The sequence below is a fragment of the Mycetomoellerius zeteki genome, unplaced genomic scaffold, assembly GCF_001594055.1.
Source record: "Mycetomoellerius zeteki isolate Tzet28-1 unplaced genomic scaffold, Tzet1.0 scaffold164, whole genome shotgun sequence".
NCBI classification, from domain to species: domain Eukaryota; kingdom Metazoa; phylum Arthropoda; class Insecta; order Hymenoptera; family Formicidae; genus Mycetomoellerius; species Mycetomoellerius zeteki.
Genome location: NW_017256594.1, coordinates 42,454 through 65,561, shown reverse-complemented (window position 1 = coordinate 65,561; position 23,108 = coordinate 42,454). Strand labels below are relative to the sequence as shown.

At 37.2% G+C, this 23,108-nt stretch overlaps 1 protein-coding gene across 2 annotated transcripts in view; it reads left to right on the top strand.

The window, feature by feature from the left end:
- The window catches only part of LOC108721228 (Wnt oncogene analog 2), a 46,185-nt gene that overhangs the window by 11,519 nt on the left and 11,558 nt on the right, over positions 1 to 23,108 (top strand). For both annotated transcript variants that reach the window (XM_018445644.1, XM_018445643.1), the window contains exon 2: positions 15,474 to 15,694. In XM_018445644.1, the coding sequence (XP_018301146.1) occupies positions 15,474 to 15,694 (221 nt within the window). The remainder of the gene's footprint in view (positions 1 to 15,473; positions 15,695 to 23,108) is intronic.

Below are 23,108 nucleotides of genomic sequence, written 5' to 3'. Positions count from 1 at the left end.
CACGTACCGAAATGCCAGACCCGTGACCTCCGTTATTCCTCTACGCTATCTATTTATCTCCTGCCATCGCGTACTCTATTGCACGTGAGCCGCTCGCCCGAGTCAGTCCTACTGCTCTCGGAGCCGTGGTTCGCGAGCTTGTCTCTCATTCACGTTTCGTACGTATCCTCGTGCGTCTCTCGGTTATGTCCCGATAAGCCGTATTTCGGTCTGCGGCGGTAACTTTAATGAGCTGATCGTTATCGAGACATTGAGTCGTTCACATGAGTCATTTCTGTGGTACGGCATACGCATCCCGCCATATCGCGCCATATCGCGGTCTTCCACAAAAAGTCACGCCGGTTAACGTGATCCGCTTCCGAATCAGCCATACGTCGGATTTTGCCGTTTACGATGGCCGGGAGACAACTTCAATCAAAACTACACTACCTTGAAATTTTAAGCTCATGTTCTAAGCCGATTTGTTATGCATGTTTTCTTGGGTGAATCACGGTTGCCACCTTTAAGCCAGAAACATAGAAAAATGTAAGGCAGTAAAACATAAGCAGTACCTAAGCAAATCGACCAATTACAATAGAGAACGTAAGATAATAACCGTACTGCTTATTCTTATCGCTTTACGTTTTACTAGGTATTTCTGGCTTTAGACTAGTGTTCCGCTGGAAATCGATGAGTACTGTCATAATTGCTGAAACTGAAACCTTCTGTAGTGCTCTCTCATCTAAAAAAAGTCATAAGATTTAACCTTCCTACCGAAGAAACTTTTCAAAATTGCAGTTAAAAAAAGGTCATTAAAATTTTGAATGGTTAGTCGGAGATTTTTTTCCACGTCCCGGAGAACCGAAACTTCAGTCAAAAAGCTGAAGTTTCTAAAGCCGAAGAGAAGTGACAACTGTGATCATAACAAGATTGAAAGGGAAATCATTCGTGTCTCTATGATTATCGTAGAAATTTAGCGCTATTATTAGTAATAAATATGTATACGATATTAATTCCTCATGCAAATACATTTTATTAAAGTTGATTTTCTATGCTACAAACATCGCTTTCACTTTCTCTGCCGCTCACCTACTTGTCTATTGCGCTGTTTTATTTCCGCGGATAATAAAGGGTATACTCGATCTGCCGTGGACTTTCTTCACTGTCGATCGCGACTTGGTGAAAAGGTATAACGTCCTCCGATCGGTAATAAAGGTCGTGCCTTGAATTAAGCGCTTCGTTAAACTCGAGCCTTCGGCTTTATCGCGCTTGCTCGGGCACGTCGACGTGCTGCAAGCTGTAAAGCCCATTGGCATAAAGCACGTAAGTATGTACACGTATATACCACGTAAGTATACTCGTGCGCATATAACTGAAGACTACTCGCCACTCGTGGTTTATTCGCTGTCCCACATATTATGCGACACGACGCATTCATCATCAAGCCAATCTTAATAAACAATCGACACTACCTACATTCACGCGCATTGATTACGATTTCGCGGAACTTGCCGAAATAAATCTAATGTCAAACGAGATTTCAAGCGGCTTATTCTAAAATACCGTACGTATGTGCGAGCTAAACTTCTTCTTAACGTTACCGAAGTTTCTATTCTTATTCCAATGGCACGCGCGCGCGAAATGAAAATATTGTCTTGATCATACAATATTATTCTCGGCTAATAAGCCGAGCATTCTCATTGCCAAGTAAAATCCCAAACAAAACACAAGTCATGATGACATCAAAACGACATCAAAATGATTACTCGAAAGTTCTTTCAAGTCACTTCTTAATCAGTTACGATTCATTTTAACATCATTTTGACGTTATTGTGACTTGTAACTCTACTTAGAACCGACAAATGTAAAATAGTAAAAAAGTAGGAGTAGACGTTAAAAATATGAAGGTTAAAACAAACGTTAAAAATAAAAGCGCTTAGAATATGTAATACTTATCTACGTGGCATCTACAGGATTATACAGTTAAAAAAAACCATTCAGCTTTTATATGGTAGATATAGTACATACTAGACAAAAAAGCTGTAATGAATATAAGTCGAAAGCTCAACCGTTTCTGAGATAGAAACAATTTTATTTGTTAGTATCATACTAACTTATTGTCTCTTCTACGTGTTGTATACGATGTGAAAAGAAAGAAATTGAGAGTAAGTAATACTGTAGTCTATTTGAAAGAATTATAGGTCCAATGAGGTGATTTCCCGTAATGCCTATCTAGTAGCTGTAGCTGATTGATGTTAACTTACTGATACTCAGTGAATTTTTTATTATGAAGCATATAATTGAATCAAAACATTCAGAACGCGGTTTGTAACTATTAAAATAAATCTTCACGTCTCATCCGATACGTAGAAGCCAATAAGTTAGTTAATATTAACAATACAATACTAACAATACAAAATTGTTTATATCTTAGAAACAGTTGAGTCTTCTACCTATATTCATTAAGATTTTTTTTTAGTATGGTGTGCACTATCTATCATATAAATGCTAAATGATTTTTTAACACCTTGTATAAAATTTTGCCGGATATATTTTCTTGGGGATTATTAGTAATAGGAACAAAAAATTTCTTACTAGCTCTTGCTCGCAAAAGGCAAATTAATTCATGTCAGATTTCTCCCGGTACGCATATAATATATAATCTCTATTATGCAAATGGAAATATTTGTGGACGATTTGAGTGGAGGTTAAACCGATCATCGTCGTGGGTGGCCGGAGGCGGATCCAGCGGTAGCACAAGAGCCGAATGCTACCAAGCGTTCTCTTCATCTTCCTTTATCTCTCTCTTCCCTTGCTTTTTCTGCCCTCTCTCCCTCTTTCTCCCTCTCTCTCATCTTTCTATGTCTGTCTTTCTCTCTCTTTTTTAGCTCTTTTTCTCGCAAGACTGACAGACGAACATATTACGCGGTCTACGTGCATGTAATTATCACGTCAATGCCTCGGATTTTCAAGTCTCTCAAGAGCCTCGCGCGAGATACGCTCTGGATTGATTGAGAAATCTTCCCTGTCATTGAGGTGCTTGCCCCCCCCCCCCAGGTGTTGTCCCCCAGGCTTCTCCTACTCCTCTAATTTTGCGTCGTTTCGTCGACGATTCTTGTTTCGAGCCGTGTAGTGACTTGCAGAATTCATTTGACTCACTACGCGTGTCACATATACTTTAATATTCTCCTCGCTTACAATAGAACAATAGATTTTGTACAATACGAACCAGATAACACAAGAAAATAAAAAAAAATATAGTACTATATTTATACCGAGATATATATTCAGAGAGAGAGAGAGAAAGGGAGACAGAAATAAAGCGATGGTCATAATTTTTAAAAATATTTTAAATTTATTATCGATACGTCTTTTGTGAAAAAATAGTGTCCCAATTTTTTTAAATGTAACACTCGGAACTTTGCATATCTTCATACTTGGGCGTACCGGAAGTGTTGGCGCGCGTCACACATTAAAGATAACTTTGCAAAACCCTCGCATCTCGTGCCGGGGCGTTCGATCGATGAGGCGACTGGCAATTTCTTTTGTCGATCGCATAAACATAGGCGCCTCTCTTGATACAACGAGAGAAGAGGCGGGTGGGAGGGAGAGGCTGAGAGGAACTGGTACTTTAATGCGTGGCTATGATATTATAATGCGCCGGTACACGGGATTATGTATATAGGTTCATGTATGATAATTTGGCGAGACAAAGCCGCATTGTCGAGACATAAATTGAATCGCTTCTCTCCTCTCTTCGTCTCTCTCCCCCGTCCCTCTTTTCCTATATCCTTCTCCACCCACCCTCTCCCACTCTGATCATCGGAAGAAACGCCCACCGCGGAGAGGGACACACTTGCTGCACACTTCGATACCACACGAGCAAAGAGACTTTCTTCTCCTTCTCTCTTTTCACACAAAAGCACGTGAATGTCTTTTAAACAGTATTTACTACAACATACAAATGTTCTCGCTGAGGTTGACCATAAATATTTTAAATATTCTAAATCAGGAATAGTACTAGCTGACCTAATTTTAATCTAAATCCGATTTAGAGATGATAAACTATAATTTTTTTTTAATGGAGGCAATGTAGGTACGTGGCTAGAATCTTAATTTTGATAAATTATCCCAAATTTAATAGTTGTCAAATATCTTGCTGATACCCCGTTATAATCGTCCACCAATTTATCGCACAGCTTTGCGAGGCTGACCTCATCGCGAAATAAGCAAGCAGGATTCGCAGAAGTGGTACATACATCACTCGCAAACATATGAATTACAAAGTTCCAAACTGGTTTCCACGGTGACAAAGGCAGCAAACTCCATCTAGACCATCGACAAAAATACGAATTTCATTCACATCTCGGACACGTATATTTTCGTTTGAAAAAAAAAAAAAAGAAAAAATTAACAAAATTATTACGCGCGAGGTTACGCATCGGAGGGGAAGATCGCCTTTCCTGGTTTTTGCCTTGCCGGGGTCAAATGTCAGATTCGTCGGTTTTAGGGGGCGTGGTACCCACGTATTATTATGGTCCACACAATCGTCGGTGACCAGGTTGCGTCGCGCACGATTCCCAAGCGCGAATTTACAATCCCACGCTAATCCACGTAAAATTATATTTCAGCTAACGCTGATCGTTCCCGAGTGCCTCTGCCGCGACAAAACGCGTCTCGTATTTTTGCTGATTAACCCTCTTTCGTCGATCTGATGCTAAGTTATGAATTTCCGGTGATCGCTCGAGTAGACTCCGCCCGATCGTAGTACCGTCCGCTGTATGGTGTCGTACGTGGGAGTAAATTTTTTCCACACCGTTTCTCCGCACATAGATTTCCCAATGGAAATAAATATCTAAAGATATTAATTTGCATATATTCATATTTACACGTGCTATCTTAAAAGGTGTAGATACTAATCTCACTTAAAATATACATATAGTTTGGCAACGTTGTAAAAGAGCAAAGATAATTACATAATCGAATACAATTCTACATAAATCGACTTTAAACGATGAATCATGCAATGGTTCAAATTATAAAAAATTCTTTCCATTACATGCGGAATAACGAAGCGGAAAGAAATAATTCGGCATGCGTGCAGCAACTGGAAGCAAAAACAAAGGCTGAGCGAAACGGACGGGAATGGCTTTACGGGAGGAAGACTCCGATCTTTCTTGGGCATGAAAATCGTAAAAAAAATTAGACTTTCAAATACGTCTCGTCTTTCTGGACCACCTTCGTACGCGCAGCCAACGGTCGGTATAAGTCGTACGTACGGCCGCAAAAAGCGGCCAGAAAACTGCGGTGGATGACGAATGTCCCAATGGCGAGGGCACCGCAGCGATTAGCATAATTCCCATGTTAACATTTAACCCGGCCGGCCCCGAAATCTCGAAATTGGACGAGCTCTCTGCTACACGCGTGGGAATCCGCGCGGATCACTTCACCGCACCGGAGAGACCAACAGATATGTTCGCGCCCAGATAATATCGCGAAATTATGTAAACCATTCCCCTTTTTCTGATCCCTATATCTTTTCCTCTCCGTTCTTGTTTACCATTTCATCCACTACTTATTTTCTAATCCATATATCCGAATATAGACATCACAAAGTTCAGGAAAAAAAAATGGAGAATTTTTATTTAACCGCAAGTTTAAGATGTGTGATCAAGTCTAAAACTAAAAAAATCTATACGAAAAAAATTGTTTTAACTATTTTACTGCGTATATATATATTATCTGAAGATTGTTCAATATGAGCCGTTCAAAGAGTCGAAACATGTAAGAATTTGTAGAATTATAATATATGTATTTATTCGAAATTTAGTAATGTAATATATATATATTTCACGTCTTAAAATAATTTTTATACTCATTTTTGTTAAATCTTATAATGCCCTTAAATTTACAATCATTTTATTGCTTTTAATATTAAGAGTACTATATAATTTATATGATTTAAAATTTGTTTTGCTAAAGTACATAAACATTTAGTTAGATATAGATCTGAAAATAATTTTGTTTGGGCCATGGTATAGGAGACGCAGCGGCACCGGGGTACCTAAAGAAGGATGGCGCAACATCCCAAGGCGGGACAGAGCCTCTCTCATGAGGTTTCCGGCTGGTGATTCCTTAAATCACCAGATGGAGCCATTTTCGGCTTCTTAAACACGAAAAATCGCGTATATGGGTACAGGTGCAGAGATTGAACCCGGATCTACAAGTCGCGAATCAACCGCACCGAACGGCAAGCCACTCGATGTCCCAAAATTATTTTCAGCTCTATATCTAAGTAAACTTTTAGGTACTTCAGCAAAACTAATCTTTTCATAGAATTAATCAAATCCTGTTTAGGACTATCGTCATAGACAACGAAACCTGTAATGTACACGTCATCCTATCGATATCTCGTACCGATCCGCGAGATGAGCGAGACGGGACAGGATTTATGTGAAACGCCCCAAAATTTCTCACCCCTATCTCGAGAAAAGTTGCCGTATAACGCGCCCGACAGCGACGTTTCTCACCATGGCGTCAACGCCGATCTTATCTCGCACCCTTCGTAGTCCGCCGATGGATCCTTTTAATTAGCTTCGACTAAGTATAAGGTTCTCTCCTCTCAGTTAAACCTGTACGAATCGTATCCGGTAATATCTTCCAGGTCAATAACATGAGCGCTCCGAGAGCGTAAACACAAATTGACCAGGTTTCTCGCGTCACACAATGGGACATTTTCTGGCGACGGACATTATTTAAAAGTGAGAAAGGAAAAACGAAACCATTAGGACGAAAGGCTCCCCTATAATTTAGATAAACGTGTCACGTACTTTACGTATTTCGTTTCTCCGGAATGCTTTATATTAAATTAAGATACACATAATATAAAAGTTTAAAGTATAACAGGCGTCAAACAATAAGTGCATTAAAAATTATATAAATCATTTTTATATAAATAATTATATAATTTTAGAAATATAATTATATAATTTTTCACAACAGCTTTTAATAGCAGTTATGATAATATAGCGGTAACCCGTTACTCGTTGCAACTAACGTAAAAATATTTAAACAAATAAGAGCAGCTAATTTAACAAATTATCGATTAACAAGGTTATACTGAACGCGCAATTAGCGGGGTGTCGTAATATCGGGACCAGCGCTCTGATATAATTAGCGTGTCAGGTATCGTATTACGCGCAGGGTTCAACGAGAAGATGGAGGTAGCCATAAAGTTATGCATGTGAGAAAAATAAAACTTATGATTGAAAGCAAATTATAATTGAAAGAACCGGACGGAATACGATTCTATTTAAGCGAAAATTATCGGATGACAAAGAAAAATTGAGAGAAGACAATCGGTCATAAGAAAACTTCATCGTTTTATTTACTGTAATTTATCAAGCACACTCTCGATGCTATGATGATACCACACATTTCGCTGCGTGAGCATTAAAAAAAACCCTGCATTTTATCGTTCGCTATTCGATCGTCGTTCCCTTTCGCCCTCTTATATCCGAAAGAATTTGCTATCGTAGGGTTAATTTAAATCGTATTCAATGCTAATGGAAGGTGAAGTGTCTGTGATTCTTCATGTGCATCGGGGCAACCTACGCGACGCACCGTACACGAGTCTCAGAGTGTGACGTCGTGCGGAATTTAACGACATTGGAACGCCGGAATTCAAGACAGTGCCGAGACACACGTCAAAAGTACGTGTAATATTTACTGTAACGACAGATGTGACGCACGCAGGGCAATCGTCACGAGAATCATCCGCGTAAGAGTCATTCGTAAAACAACGAACTGTTTAAGACATTTCATTTTAACAGAATAAAATTATGCTATTAAGGAATGTAATAATATTTTTCGTATTATATATTATAAATACATAAATGTTAAAAATTTGTTAAAATAGTCTCATTTTACAATTTTATCTTATAATTTCTCAAAATTACAGCGCGCGTGTAAGTAAAGGATTTCTAAAATCAAAATCGAATTCGGCGTATTATTTATGGCATTTATGTGTACTTATAAATGATGCGTCGATATAACAGTTTGTAAACTTTCAATATCTTTGCAAACACACAGAATAATGATGCTCCAGGATTAAATATTAAACTTTATTTAATTTTTAAGGCAACGGATCTATGAAAAATCTAATATTGATTTAATTTTACCAATTTGATTATAATTAAACACATATATATGTTCAGAGAAAACAATATCTGATACATATTTAATCAGCTGTCATAGATCCATTACAATAAAAAAATACTTATCACTCACCGACCGACGCGCAACAGTGGAGTTATTTATGTTATGTTGACTACGTTGCTCTGTAACATATCAATAAAATTCAAATTACAGCAACGCTCAAAATAGTCAATGTTTTAATGAATAATTATTATGTATCAATCATATTTTTTACTTGTCTCTTTCGAACAAATATTTATTAAAATAACGACATCATTTCCGAAAAAATCTTTATAAGAATAAACTTTTATAAAATATTAAAAAACTTTTTCTCTAATCATTACTTTAAATCTTCAAAATAAACAATTAAAAGAACGAGAAGGAATGATCTTATGCAAGTAAAAAAATAGTACTCACCACAAAGTTGCTCCACCGGTGCTCGATGCCTCTCCAAGGCCTCCTCCTCCTCTCCAACTCTCAGCTCTTTTCCAGACCAAATCTTTAAAAAAAAACCAAGAAATGATTATTTTCTTTTTTAGGTTTGAAAAAGTAATTGAATTTTTATTGAAGTTTGTTAAATAATCAGCTATAAATAATCAGCTATGAGTTTTATAAGCGATATCATATCAGCTATATATACAATATAGGAAATCTAGAGGATTCAATAAGCGCGCCATAAATATGAGAATCAGATACGTAACGATACAATTTGCCGCGCGTGTATAAGCGTGTATCTACCTGCTTAGCGCACTGACCGCTAAAATAGCACACGCAGCTCAGCGGGAACAGCTCTGACCCACGCATATACGGCGTATTCACGGTGAGCAACTTAGTAAATTCTTAATTCTTATCTACGTGTATCGCGCGCGTGCATTGAATCGCCGAGACGGCGGCGATCAAGTCGTATCCATCCGCCGACTTATCGCTGCGGATTAAACTTAGATCGGCGTGAATCGCTGTAACTTCATCGGAAAAGCGCGATCTCCGCTAATTACAACTATCACGACGAGTCATCTCGAATGCGTTTCCCACTTCCTTCTCAACTTTCCGGCAACTTTTACGGCACGAGCGCCGTAAATCTTACGAGAGCTCGATAAATGGACGAGTCGCTTGCACCACTAAGCGCAGTCGATACGATGAAATATAGCGGTTAAATCGGCGTATTAAGATAAGTACTACTCCGGTTTAAACATAAGGAAGTCGAGGAAAGCAATAAGAGGTGCCGAGATAAGTTGAATCGTGAGGTAAGGCGATTAAGAAAATCTATGTGCTTCCCGTGTTTCATATCAAACGATTTCGTGAGAGAACAATTACGAAAGCTAATTAAATACCGCATTAATGTTACAATTTTCAATCATACCATACGTCTTCCAGCAAAAAGATATTTATCTCTCTTTGAACTTTTTTCGTGCCCCCGCAACAAAAAATATACGCAACAAAAAAAAAATTTGGATGAACACGGGCAATTACAGATCTATCAAGAAGCGATTATCGATGATTCGTCGATGACTCGATTCTTTGAACCGCAGGGAATCACTCTATCGAAGGATCGTAGGTCGATTCAGTAACATTGTGAGTCACGTCCCTGCGGCACGTTTAATTCCGTAGTAAGGAACGAGAATGGGCGTATCGAATCTCGACGAAGTAGTCATCGTAACCAGAGCGAAAGCATTCTGAATATCGTTGTGGCGAGCACTATTGTTGTGCAACGAGTCAGACCTATCCCAACGAACATATGACGAGCGCATATACAGGAACGCATTTATTTATGAATCAAAAAGTAGTAATAAAATCAAGTAAATTTAAAAAATCTTTCTCTTTCCTCCCTTCACTTTTAGTGAAAATTAATAAATGGCAAGTAATAGAAATGACAAAGATACAAAGTATTGTTTGACATGTTCAATTAATACTCATAATGAATAAAAGATTACAATGTTGACCTTTCCCAGATCGCTTATTATAGACTTAATTGAACGAGTATTACAGCGGTAGAAGCGTAAATCCGCCCCTGCAGGTATTCTTCCAGCGTTTTCGATTAGTCACGGCATATCGAGTACTCGAAACCCATTCGCCATGGGCCGTCGAGTTGAAATCTCGCCAATAAAAGGAACTCGGAGTGCGTTACGCGTCGAACTAGCGACCCACCGGCCGAGGTGTCTCCGTAAAAAGTGTTTCAAAGATTTGATGTCGGATAAGCGTCCATCACATTGTGGATCCCTCGGACCTACGGCGGTGTGTACCTCGAGTGTCTTTTTGACACTGACGGACAAACGGATAAAGCAACAATGGCTCGTTTCGAGCGTGAAGTTGAATGAATTCTGTCAAAATGACAATCAATGATGTAGCGTTGCGCAATGAAACATTATCTCTCAATTAAAAAAGCATGCAATGGCATTTTTCAAACGACTTGGAGAATTCACAAGTTTCACAAAGAAGAGAAAAGGAAGAGATTGCCGTTGATTTGAAATTAAAATAAGTTGAAATGTATTTTCTTAGATAATTATAATTCTTGGGTATAATTAATTCTTCGTTGAAGATTATACATCACGACCTCCACATTCTCGTATACAGAGTTAAACGTACATCACTCGCGACGCGGGAGAGATTTCACATATCTCGTATTTGCGATCGTGAGTCATGAATCTGTGGACTAGATAAGGAAATGATACATATATCTTGTTCCTCATAGATTTAATGACGGAAAGAACGTGTCACCTCAGAACTGACAATAAGCTATTTATAAAGCATTTTTTTTTAGCAAGAGTAATAATAGATAAAAATACATGCAGAGGATGTGAGACAACACAAATTCTAAGAGAGAATGATATCAATTAACTTTGTACTCAAACAAATCATATTGTTCTCCTTAAATATTTCGAAACACCTATCAATAATAAGGCTATAATAATAAAACAATAACAACTATAAAAATAATTATTATAATTTTTAATAACTCCGTGATTAAACTGATAATGGAAATACAGTAATCAAATAATTGATCATTGATCTTTTACTACTTTTATAAAGATTATTGATTTTATCGTTAGAACATATTATACTGTCATATTCATCTAATATCTACTAGTCATATTCTCTAATATCTACTTACTAGTATAATTATCACGATTTATTTTGTAAATATTTAAAAATGTACAATATACCGTTTCTTTGATTAAAACAACGTGTGAACGATAAAAGATCTTCGATATAATCGCATTGATTAAACCGAGCTTGCTTGGTTTTATCCAGCTACGTCAGATTTTGATGTATAGTGACTTCAGCAATTATTAAGTCTGCTGCTACCTCTTTCATTTTCCCTTTTCCTAAGTATACCCTGCAATAAATGCAATTGATCACTCAGATGGTATTTATCCACGCCTTGCAATATAAATCTCCTTACAATGTAAGTGAAACTTGAAAAAATTATGACAATCTATTATCTCCATAACCGGAATATTACTTGAAAAGTTTATCCTTGATTTTTATCATAACATAATTATCAAAGGTATTTTCTATTATTATGAAATAAGATATTCATTTATTTATTAGATTGAATCTTTATATTCCTCTCTTTCTCTTGATTTAAATTTCCGCCTGCAATTTTGTTGTTGTTCGAACAATTTTTTTTTGTAAAAAATAGAGATTTCTTTGCCGTTTTCGTTTCTACACGGCGCTCGTAGCGGACGACCATTTTGCAGATATCATCTTCGATATCATCGCGCAAGACATTATGAAGATTTACAGTTATTCGAGTAAGCGAAGCGACGCAGCGTTGTATTATACCCAAGATTCTTGACTACGGAACCCCCGTGGTGTCATACGCTATCAAGATATCATCGAAGCAGAGCGCCAAGGCGTGCACTAGTGATATTCTCGTATCTATGCATCTTTCTATGTCAATTTCTATAATCTAGCGTGTAAGACAGCATTAATAGATACCTATAACCGCTACAGATTATTCGAGGGATTTATGTCAAGTCAACCCATTCCTATATGTGGGAGTAAAAGTAATAATCAAATCAAAATTTGCATTATGATTACGGGTATACTTTACTTTTTTATCATTTTGAATTCTTCAAGTTTTTAATTATGGTCTACTTTTTTTAAAATAATTTATCGCTTTAAAACTACACGATACACCCTTCCCTTGTATACTGATATTATCTAGAAAGGCCCTCATTCTGACTTCTGCGGCTAACCACACAGAAGTTGTTTCTAAAAAATGCAACCGCGACTAGATGAATCAGTGGATCGTGACTCATACTATCAAAAAATACCGGCATCGAGAAATTGAGACGTGCAAGGTAAAATCGACCAAGGAATAAAACCAGATTGGAGTATTAGTATGCTTGCAAATATTGCGCTACATTTTAGATTATATATCATTTGCGAGCGTAAACGTGAAGGAGTTCAATATTTCTTACTCGAAAATTAGTTTTGAGGGAGTGCCTTAACTGAAACTAATAATGCTTAATAGGCTCTTTGCTACTATAAATTGATACACAATTTTCCACGGGAAAAGGGATAGAATATGCGAGCTCTATGCACATGTATTGACGAAGGTATTTTAACGACGGCTTATTGATAGCTTATTACACAAAATATTACACACGTGAGCCTGATTATTTTCCCTCAGTTTTCCCCTATTTTCAAGGAATTCACATTCACATTTTTCCGTAGTTCTTTAAAACGCTTGAAATCTTTGGAATAAATTGAGTAATGTTAAATAATCCAGAAAACGTTTCGGTAGTTGATCACATAAAAGCAACACGTTAATTATCTTTCGATACGATGAAGACAATCTGCTTTGAAATATTAAATGTCCAATGTTGTCATGATTTTTTTACAATATATAGGTAAGCTTTTCTTAATTAAAAAATATATCTGTTATAAATACATATCGTTTTAGAAACAATTTCATTTCATTGGATTATAAAAACAATGTTTGAAAATTTGTAAAAATTAAGATAAACGGTACATAATTGGAACTGCTCTGACAGCGACTTTAACGGTCGATGGCGAACGGTGCTGCGGTACCCTGTTGCAAATAGCACACCATTAGCCTCTGTATGAGACGGGCGTAATGTTATACATTATGCTCTAATGACTACGTGTGGATTGCTGCCGCTCATAAAAGCGTACGCGAGTCCGTTGTTCTCTTTTACCTGATCATCATATTAAAGACACAGATACACTCTGCAATAATAGTTTTTAACGTTCAACATAATCTAATTAATATAATAATATAAAGGATAATTTTTTTTGTAAAAGTCCATCAAAATATTTTCGAACAGATACTTGGAAAGATTTTTTTGGTGTGAATAAAATTCAGTCAAAATAATGTATACAAAATATAATTTTCGATTTTATTTAATTTTACTTTTATTTTTATCACTCTAAAATGTAAATTCCTGTAAAAATAATTTCTTTTACTATTTCAATCGTATTTCAACTAATTTCATTCGTATAAAAAATTCTTTCATGTATTCGTTTACAATCATTTGAGAAATTTTCACCAAATTTCATGAAAACTGAAAGCTACTTTCTTCGAAACTGTATATAAATATAATACCAATTAGACTATTTAAAATAATAGAAAAGTTGAAATATATAAAAAAACATAAAATAGTTATCAATTTGGAATCGTCAATTTTTCTTCGTCAAAAGACAAGTGCTGTAACAATTCATCAGACGTAATCATGATAAAGTGCATCTTAACTAAGTAACGAGCAATGAAGACAAATGAGTAACCGCTATCACCTGTCCGTCTATGACATGCCTTCGAGGCATCGTCATGGTGCAACTCGTGTTTAATTAAGGTTAACGAGTGACGTAATTACCTAGCACGTAATTAAGGAGAACGTAACCGCTTACGTTTAACTTTACCGCCTTCTTGCAATCGGATAACGTCAGATTTTTCTACAAAATCGCATCTCTAATTAATTTCTCAATTAATCCAATACACACAGCGACCATTGTCACAATGTAACTGGAATCATTTACGAAGGAGCCCGTTCTCACTATCTCGTACTTATTATGAGAAATGACGTAGAGCGTTCTCCTTTTTCTTTTTTTTTTCATCTCTCGGCAGGCCCCTTGCTCGATTGCATCTTCCCGTCAACGAGAAATCATGAATGCGCATGCCAAATCTTTGAAGGGAACGATGACGGGATCCCTCGCGTCAACGTCTTTCTCGTTTATGCCTCGCGAAAGCGACGTGACGAGGAACGAAGTCCCTCCGGGCGATTTCGGACCGGCTCGTTTTCACGGCGGCACGCCATCGCCCCTTCTTCTTCTCATGTTCGTCGTCAGGACATCCTACAGATTGTCCCACCACGTGGCCACGAAGAGAGATTCGGCGGCCACTGCGAGATCCAGCGCGATGCATTCCAATGCAAATATCTCTCGCCCTGGGGACACGGCGTAATCGTCGCAATTTCATGCTTCTCAGAAATTCAACCTGCTCGCCTTACATCTCCTCTCTTCTACGATCCTTTCTGAAGCCTGATACTTTCTTACCTCATCCCACCCCGACCCAGTACTTGATAACTCACCCTCGAGTACTTTGGAGCGCCTTAATATTTCATTGCTGATCGGGAAGGAATAACAGAATCGTAAGTGGCTCGTAATGAAGGGTATATTTATAGCTCTTTCGAAATGATGGATGAACCGCGCGATTTTATAAATCATCTTCAAAGTGATGTATCGGTCTCTATTCTTTCTATTATTCTTTCTTTTCTTAAAAGAAGAGAATTAAAAATACAGATAATCACTTTTCTTAAGAATACTTAAGAAAGATGCTATAGGATATAAATTAAGCAATAAACCAGCAGGAGACTGAGGATATCAAGTTTCAGCTTGTCATCGGATCGGTTTTAGCACCTGTTAACCGCTCTGTTTACAGTTTACTCGTCAAGATATCGAAGTGAAGACGGTAAAGATAAATCGTCGTGAAATTTTTAATTATTTTTCCAGTCATTTGCTTCTTAAGAACTTTTTAATATAAATTATTCTATCTCGTTTCTCTGATTTTATTGTACAAATATGAAATACTTGACTATATTTAAAAGAACAAAAACAAGATAATTTAGAAACGTTTATCTAGTTACGAGAAAAAGGAACATAAAGCTAGATAATTATGATATAATAATCTTACGGCAACTATTCCCTTCCTCTTAAAAATACAGACTAAGATTTTCGTGTTAAAATTTTTTTATCACGTACATCAAAATATTCATTGCTTATTTATCTTCTCACTTATACATATATATTTCTCACGACGGATCTCTTTATTCCAGGGTGGTCGGAGCGGTGGTGGTCGGCGCGGCTGTCTGCAGCCGCATCCCTGGATTGGCGAAAAGTCAGCGCGAGCAGTGCAGAAAAGCGCCGCACGCGATGCCGGCGGTGGGCGAAGGCGCCGCATTGGGTCTGCGCGAGTGCCGGCACCAGTTCCGACATCACCGTTGGAACTGTTCCCACGTATCTAACGATCAGGTCTTCGGCCACGTGGTGGTAGTGGGTAAGGATTGTTCTGTCACCAGCACTCGGTATTTATTACACCGCGTAATATATCACGGATGCTACATACGTAGATACTTGTACTCTTTGCTCCGCGAAAGGCTCTCCTGCCGTGTAAAGTAGTTGGTAGCAGGGTGAAATTGCGCAGTTAACGTTTCAAGTATCCGCAATAGAAACACTGTGCAATTGAAAATGTAAAAAAAGAAAAGTTTGGATATATGAGAATCCATCACTTGAACGCGCGCATAAAGTAGTATAGCTTACTGCCTGTTATGTATCAGTAAGTCACGTGCGTGTTGGAACATCCTCAGTACATATATTATGAGTTAAAGAAGACACATGGCTGTTACATCATTCCCGTATTCTATTAGACTCGCACTTGTACCACACTAATGATCTTTTCATTAATATTCTCGTGCTTTGTCATCAATTTATCCATTTACATTCTAAACGTCAGGTTTTCTCTCATTATAGAAGGTTCAGTGATTAAAAATAGAATTTCAGAACTATATTAATAAATTCTCCATCTATTTTACCATGAAAATTATTACTCTCGTGTAGTTATTGAATAATTGATCAGCGTTTGTATCTTAATTCCTTCAGTCATTCTACTTAAATAAATCAAAATGGGCATTTCATGCATAAATATTTATGGAGCTCATAATTTTATTTAAAAAAACCAATAAAAATAATATACATTCTTATTTATCATTTTTTTCTTATTGGTTTTTTTTAATAAAACCAATAAGAATGTATTAGTATTCCATGAAAGATTGATAGCAATGTTAAGTCAATGTTCAAAATCTCATCCAAACTTTGGGACATTTTTCTCTTGAAGTTCAAAATCGAAAATTCTTAAATTAAGTACTCTATTCGGATCTCTTTAACGCTAATTCGAAGAGACATTTTACGGCAGTGCTGTGTCAGAATTTTTATAGCGCTTAGAATTTTACGGATGAGAGACGTGGTAGCGCATTTTTATCACTATGGAAATCAGAGGAATGGCAAGTGGTAGTGAACTACCATACATACGCATCACACATTCCGATATAAAATAGGGTCTGGTTTCTCGTGTTACCGTTTTCGTCGTGACTGCAACCCAAGACTGCACTCCAAGTAGATAACTTATGTTCGAAGACCAGGATTATCCCATGTTCTTGTCGATTAAAAAAAACTAATATTTAGAAACATATATATATTTAGTATACATATATTCCTTAAATTTCTTTCAAACCAATTTTCTAGATAATCCTAAACTTATTCTAAAATAAGATTAAACTTGTACAATCTCATCGTTATTTTATCAGTAGTCAAAAGAGAAAAAATTATTTCTCGTAAAGTTATCTCGTGCAATTATTTAAAAATGTGCTTGATATATGAACAGACATCTTTAATCGCTTCTTCATTTTTTATGGTAAAGGAACAACCTAATATCAACAAGCTGCGCGTCGCGTCGTAGTGGCGGGTCGGTTCGATGACAAACGGCGAAAGCGATATTTTTCGAGAACAAGATAATCCCTGAGTGGAAGCTGATATGTGATCCAAAAATATTGTTAAATGCGACACATTTGTCATCTCGGCATTAAATACTAATGTGAGTCGAGGGGATAAATGTCCCACATCGAAAGGATATTACTCGGTTGTACATGTATAGCGTGTTACATCTCGAGATCAGACCTCGTGAATCTTTTAGATTTTAAAGACAGAGAAAAGATACAACATAGAAAAATAATCTCCATTAGAAGAAAAATTAATTACAATCATATAATTTCTCTGAGAGATCAAGATATTTCTTTTTATCTTATTTTTTTCCATTTCTAATAAAAAGGTTTTTAATTTGAAACATCCTGTATGCGAAGAAGAGCAGATGTAACAGCGCGGCGCTTCGTAATGGTGCAAGTCAGCGATTTTTCATGATTAACCGAACGGATTAAACCACCGAGGTAGAAGAATCAGAGAAGCTTGGTAAACACGATGTGATTTACAACGCTCAATGAGATAATCGTACTTTGTTACCCGTACTCTTGCCATTGTACAAGCCTCGTCCGTCATCATCGAGAGGCTCGTGGGTGACTTCTGGAATTCCACGCTGAATAAAGTGCGCATATAAATACATTATAAAATCCTGCTAAAGAGATTGGAGAGAATATTATGATTGCATGAGATATTTGCGTACGTCACAAATATGTATGCAACAATTAATTACGAGTTAAGTATTTTAATTAATGACGATCACTATCTTTTTATTAAAGTTTACACAAGACGGAGTGCGTTTTGTAAACGTGACATCGCGAAAATACGTGTAAATATTTATTAAAATCTTTACTGTTGTCACATCTGCAAGTTGATAATGTCGTAGAATTTAAAATCGAAGAAAACCCGTACGGTATGTTTTTTAAAAGAGCGAAAACGTTTACGTACGCTCGACGACACGGACGCAAAGCAGAGAAGGAAAATAAGCGGCGACGCGAGGAAGTCGGACGAGAAATAAGAAGAGCAGAAATTAATGCGCAAAAAAGTATAAATAACGCTTATAAGAGACAGTGGGAGAGAGGATACAAGATGGAACAGGCAGGGCGGTCAGTTGCTAACTTAATTAGTGAAATTAACGGGGCCGCTCGACATGCCGAAGCTAAATGCAGCGATATATATGCTTTAAAATATTTTCCTGCTCTTAAAACACTTGCATTATGTATTCTATGTAATTTACGAGCATATGTGTAGAAGTAGACAGGTTCTCAAATTAAACAAAGTTCGATTGATACATTCAAAACCACATCAAACTAAATTGTCAAACGACATAGAGATAGCCTGTCGAGTTGTGTTTAAGATCTATGTTGCTCATTAAAAAAAAAGCTATGAATGAACAGAATATAAATTTCTGGTAGCATTGTATATAAAGCGTTCATTCAGATCTTTGAAGATAATTCTCATTTATCTATATTGTGAAAGAAAATTAAATACAGATGCCTCTAGAAGTTTATTTCTGAATGTCAAAATATTTTTAAGATAAACATAAATGCATGCCGTTTTTTTCTCTACCCGTAATTCAATTACAATCGCGTATCGTGCGTGTCAAATGTTAACGATATAACAGATACGATTGTAATTCAATATAATTAAGTGCATCGATCGATGTCGATCTGAAAACTCGTTACAGAAGCTACGACGCTCCTCAAAGCCGAGACGTCGTGGCCCACTCGAATGAATTCTCGTGGTGAATACATTTTCATAAATTAGGCAGATTTATCTGGGAGACTTTTCGAGATCCGAGAAAACGTGGGCGGCGATCGTCTAATCGTCTAAATGAAACGACGTAATTAAGAGATCCATTACGTGGACGATAGACCATATATTATCCGTTGTAAATTCAAGCGAGAACAGGACGTCGTTCTTGACCCACCGATGTCATCACGAGAAATTACATAGGGATTTCCCCTCCTCTCCTTTATCCTCTCTTTCTTTTTCTTTCTCTCATTTATTCTTCCAATAATTAAAAGCATTCTCAGCCGCTTATAGCAAACGAAATCTTCCAAAAATTGTTGTCTCAAGCTGTCATTCTTATCAACGAGTGATTCCATAGGAATACCTGCGACTCGCCAAAGGGCTAATATTATTTCGCGCATGACAACGTTATTCGGACAGTGTAGCAAACGAGCGATAAGCAGGAGGAATAGTCGAGTGACAAAGAGAGCGCGAAAGAGCTGATGTTCGTACGAGACATCGAATGTATCCTTTTCTGTTCCCCTCACCCCCACCCTATCAACCATTGGATAACATTGGCGAAGATACTGCATTAATGTAGCGTCCTATCAATTTCTGTTGCAAACCTTCTCCTCCTCTTCATCCTTCCGTACACTTATATCCGCTCTCGCGCTTGTACGCGTTTTTTTCTTCACTTTTTTTCAACTTCTTATCCGTCTCAAATAACTGGACTGGCCCACACTCGGCGCTCTGGCATGGACACACCTACCTACCTGCGTCTACCTGCCTTTACCTGTCTTTACCTGCCTGCTCGCTTGCCCGCTTGCCTACCTTCTTACCTGCCTGCCTGCTTGCCTTCCTGCCCGCTTGTCTGCCTGCCGGCCTGCGGTTCCTCCCCTGGTGCACAGTTGATGCATTCATTCTCCTGTTCCGCGTCCATGTATACTCATATTGAGCTATATCGCGTCGATGACCGTGCGAAATAGCGCACATGCCGGGTTCGACACACATACGCACGTATATACAAAGTAACGATGGTACAAGCAATAGAAAGATGATTTCTTCGTGCGAAAAGATGTTCAGACAGTAGAACCTTTTTACTTTGTTTTGAAAAATATGTTAGTTTTAAAAATTGAAAATCAATATTTATTGATGACTTTAAATATCTTTACTATTCTTTAATAAATAATAACAAAAAAGGCTCTATGGTTTTATGATTTCGAAGGGCACGCGCGAATGTATGTTTGTTATTTTATATATCGTTATTTTATGTATCGATTAACCAGCTTTCACAAACTAATTATATATAATAATTATATCGCGCGGCAACGCGAATCGATTTATCTCTGTCAACGTTATCTTACCGCTAATTTGCTCGATAGATTGTTTGAGAATTTGCCGGCTTGTAGAAACGTCCATGGGAAGTAAACTCGGCATGTACCTACATATCTACTGTCCAGTAAAATAATTAGATTAGATAATGCGTGCGAGTGTTTACAGAGAAACCCCTGAAAGAGGAGTCATTTTCAAGAATTTACGGTCGATGTTGCAGCATTTCTTTTGCGATATCCTTCGGTTATTCTCGGAACTGATATTTATTCAAAATCAAATTATGTACTCGGGTCTGTTTAAGTAATTACGAGACCGCGGTCAATCGTATACTTATGTATCTGACTACGTGATTATGTTTAAAATAAACTTGGACGTTGCACGCACAGTGTAACCATCGTAATCTGCCGTTATTAGCAATTTCGATTGTATACGTGTAGATTTGTAATATGTGATTGACTATTAGATATTGCCGTGTGTAGGAAGATGTAAGATAAAATTCCATGTAAAACTAAATGGGAGTCGTTTTTCCTATCATCCGAACCTAATGCCTGGCGATGATTTATCCGCCGAAGGCAAAGAAATGAAGGTGCGGCGGGATGACGAACGGGATCGATATAATTCAGCGTATTTTAGTGTGGAAAAGTGCCAACGGCAACCGGCACGGTGGATCCCGGTATGGATTGAGTTATGGACCGATACGCTGGGGTGCTCGCTCTCGAGTCCCCAGAGGCTCTCACCGTCTGTGGATATAAGACCTCTTTAAACCGTATAAAAATAAACTAGTTAATAAATTAATATATCGTCGGCTCGTATCTCTTTCCTCGTTGACCGCTGCTGTGGACAAGTGCCTCTGCGAAAATCGCCAACGAGTCGACCGGGGCCATTAATAATGATGTGCAAGTGAGTCGAGAGAAAGAGATAGACAGAAACGAGGAAAAAAAAGAAAGAGAGAGAGAGGGGGGTGGGAGGGGGAGGGAAGAAAGACGATGAACTCGCACAGATTGTCGTTGCTGCCCTTCTTATTAAGATGTAACCGGTCATCGGGAACGGTGTACGATAAGTACCTTCCAAGAAAACGCTCGAAGAGAGGCGGTTATAAAATTATTTTTTTCGGTTCTTTCGATAACAGGTACTCAATCTTCGCGAGTTTCGCGCGGTTTGTAATAACAAGCGCGATGATACCTCGCTCGTTTACAATGTCACGCGAACGTCGTGAGTAATTCTATGCGCGAGTCTGCAGCCCCGAGCAATATGTGTAAGGGATTTAACCCTCAACCTTGTCACGACAAGTTTGCATAATTCAACTACGGCAATTAGTTGTTGAATTCAGCGCTATTCTCTGTACCAATTTCGCTACTATACTTGAATTGGAATTCGCTATTATTGTATAATTTATTAATTCCGAAAATAAAATTCGATGAAACGTATATACATCACAGAAAGAATGATTTTTTGAAATATACAAAAATTTAGTTAGATACAGATCTGAAAATAATTTTGTTGGCTCAAAAGAAGCATGTAGAACGCTTAAATATTAATAACAATTAATAACAAAAAGTTTTAATATTTTAGCAACCAGTTTGAGCGTCCTACATACAGTACGCGCCAAAAAAAATGCGACTGTCACAACTAACACTTCGATTGTCGGTTTAGTTAAATAAAAGGTTTGTTCGCGTCGCATGCTCTAACATGTTTCAATATGCTCCAACGCGCTTGATAGAGTGAGTAGGAGCTATGGTAGGAGCATGTTGGAGCTTGCGACGCGAACAAACCTTAAGTGAGTGGACGAGAGCAAATTTGATTATAACACAAATATTTTGTCCTTCTACCAAATATTTATTCGATGTAATTTCCTTTAACTGCAATCACTGCGTTACTGTGTCACACTCAGCAAACATAATAGTGATTAAAAGAGAGTCGCATTTTTTTGGCATACTGTAATCATTTGGAATGGTCCAAACAAAATTATTTTCAGATTTGTTTCTAGCAAAATTTTTAGATACTTTATTATAGCAAAATCGTTCTTTCTATATGTATGTATATATCTTTTTTAGTTTATAAACGTTTCTTTATATCAATTTGATATTAATGTAATTTCTTATGTAAAACTTGATAAAATTCTCTAGTTTGTGACATGTGTGACGAAATATTGAATTGGAGGTCAAAGTTCACTTTCACGAAACGCTGCAAAATGTTGTAGACAGGAACCTTATTGCGACATTACGTATAATGTACCTGCTCACACGTGACATCGTGAGAGTCTTGCGCTACGTGTACATCGAGCACACGAACAGCCGTAAATCACCAGTTTAACGTAACTAACACTCTAAACGAGATACAACCACGGAACCTCCAGACTAACTCTGATACTAGACGCGACCCCCCGTTGTTACGGCTCGCACGAATACGAGTGTCGTGCATATAATATGACGTGTTAAATACATTATATGCTTACATGACAAAAATCTTGATCAATGTTTTTTTTAATATCATGTCTACCATGTCCCTGCCAATACCTGAAAATTATATGATTTCTTTTTTATCACAGGTTTTAAAAATCTAATTTTATACATATATATATATATATAGGATATTTAATGACAAAACGTAGTACAATAATAGACTTATATTATTTAATTAGTTATTACAATTTAAGAAATAGTAAATGATTATAAATTTACAAAACAATTTTGGAACCTCTCAAGATATTTTTAATTTTGGAACCTCTTAAGATATTTTTAATTTTGAAATTTTATTAATAAATCTTGAAAGCATGAATCGTTAATTACATGAAAAAAAAATCATGCATAATTATTTGTCCGGATCAGTCAAGAAATATCAATCCTGTATCATTAAGAAACAAGATTTCTCCTCGAAAA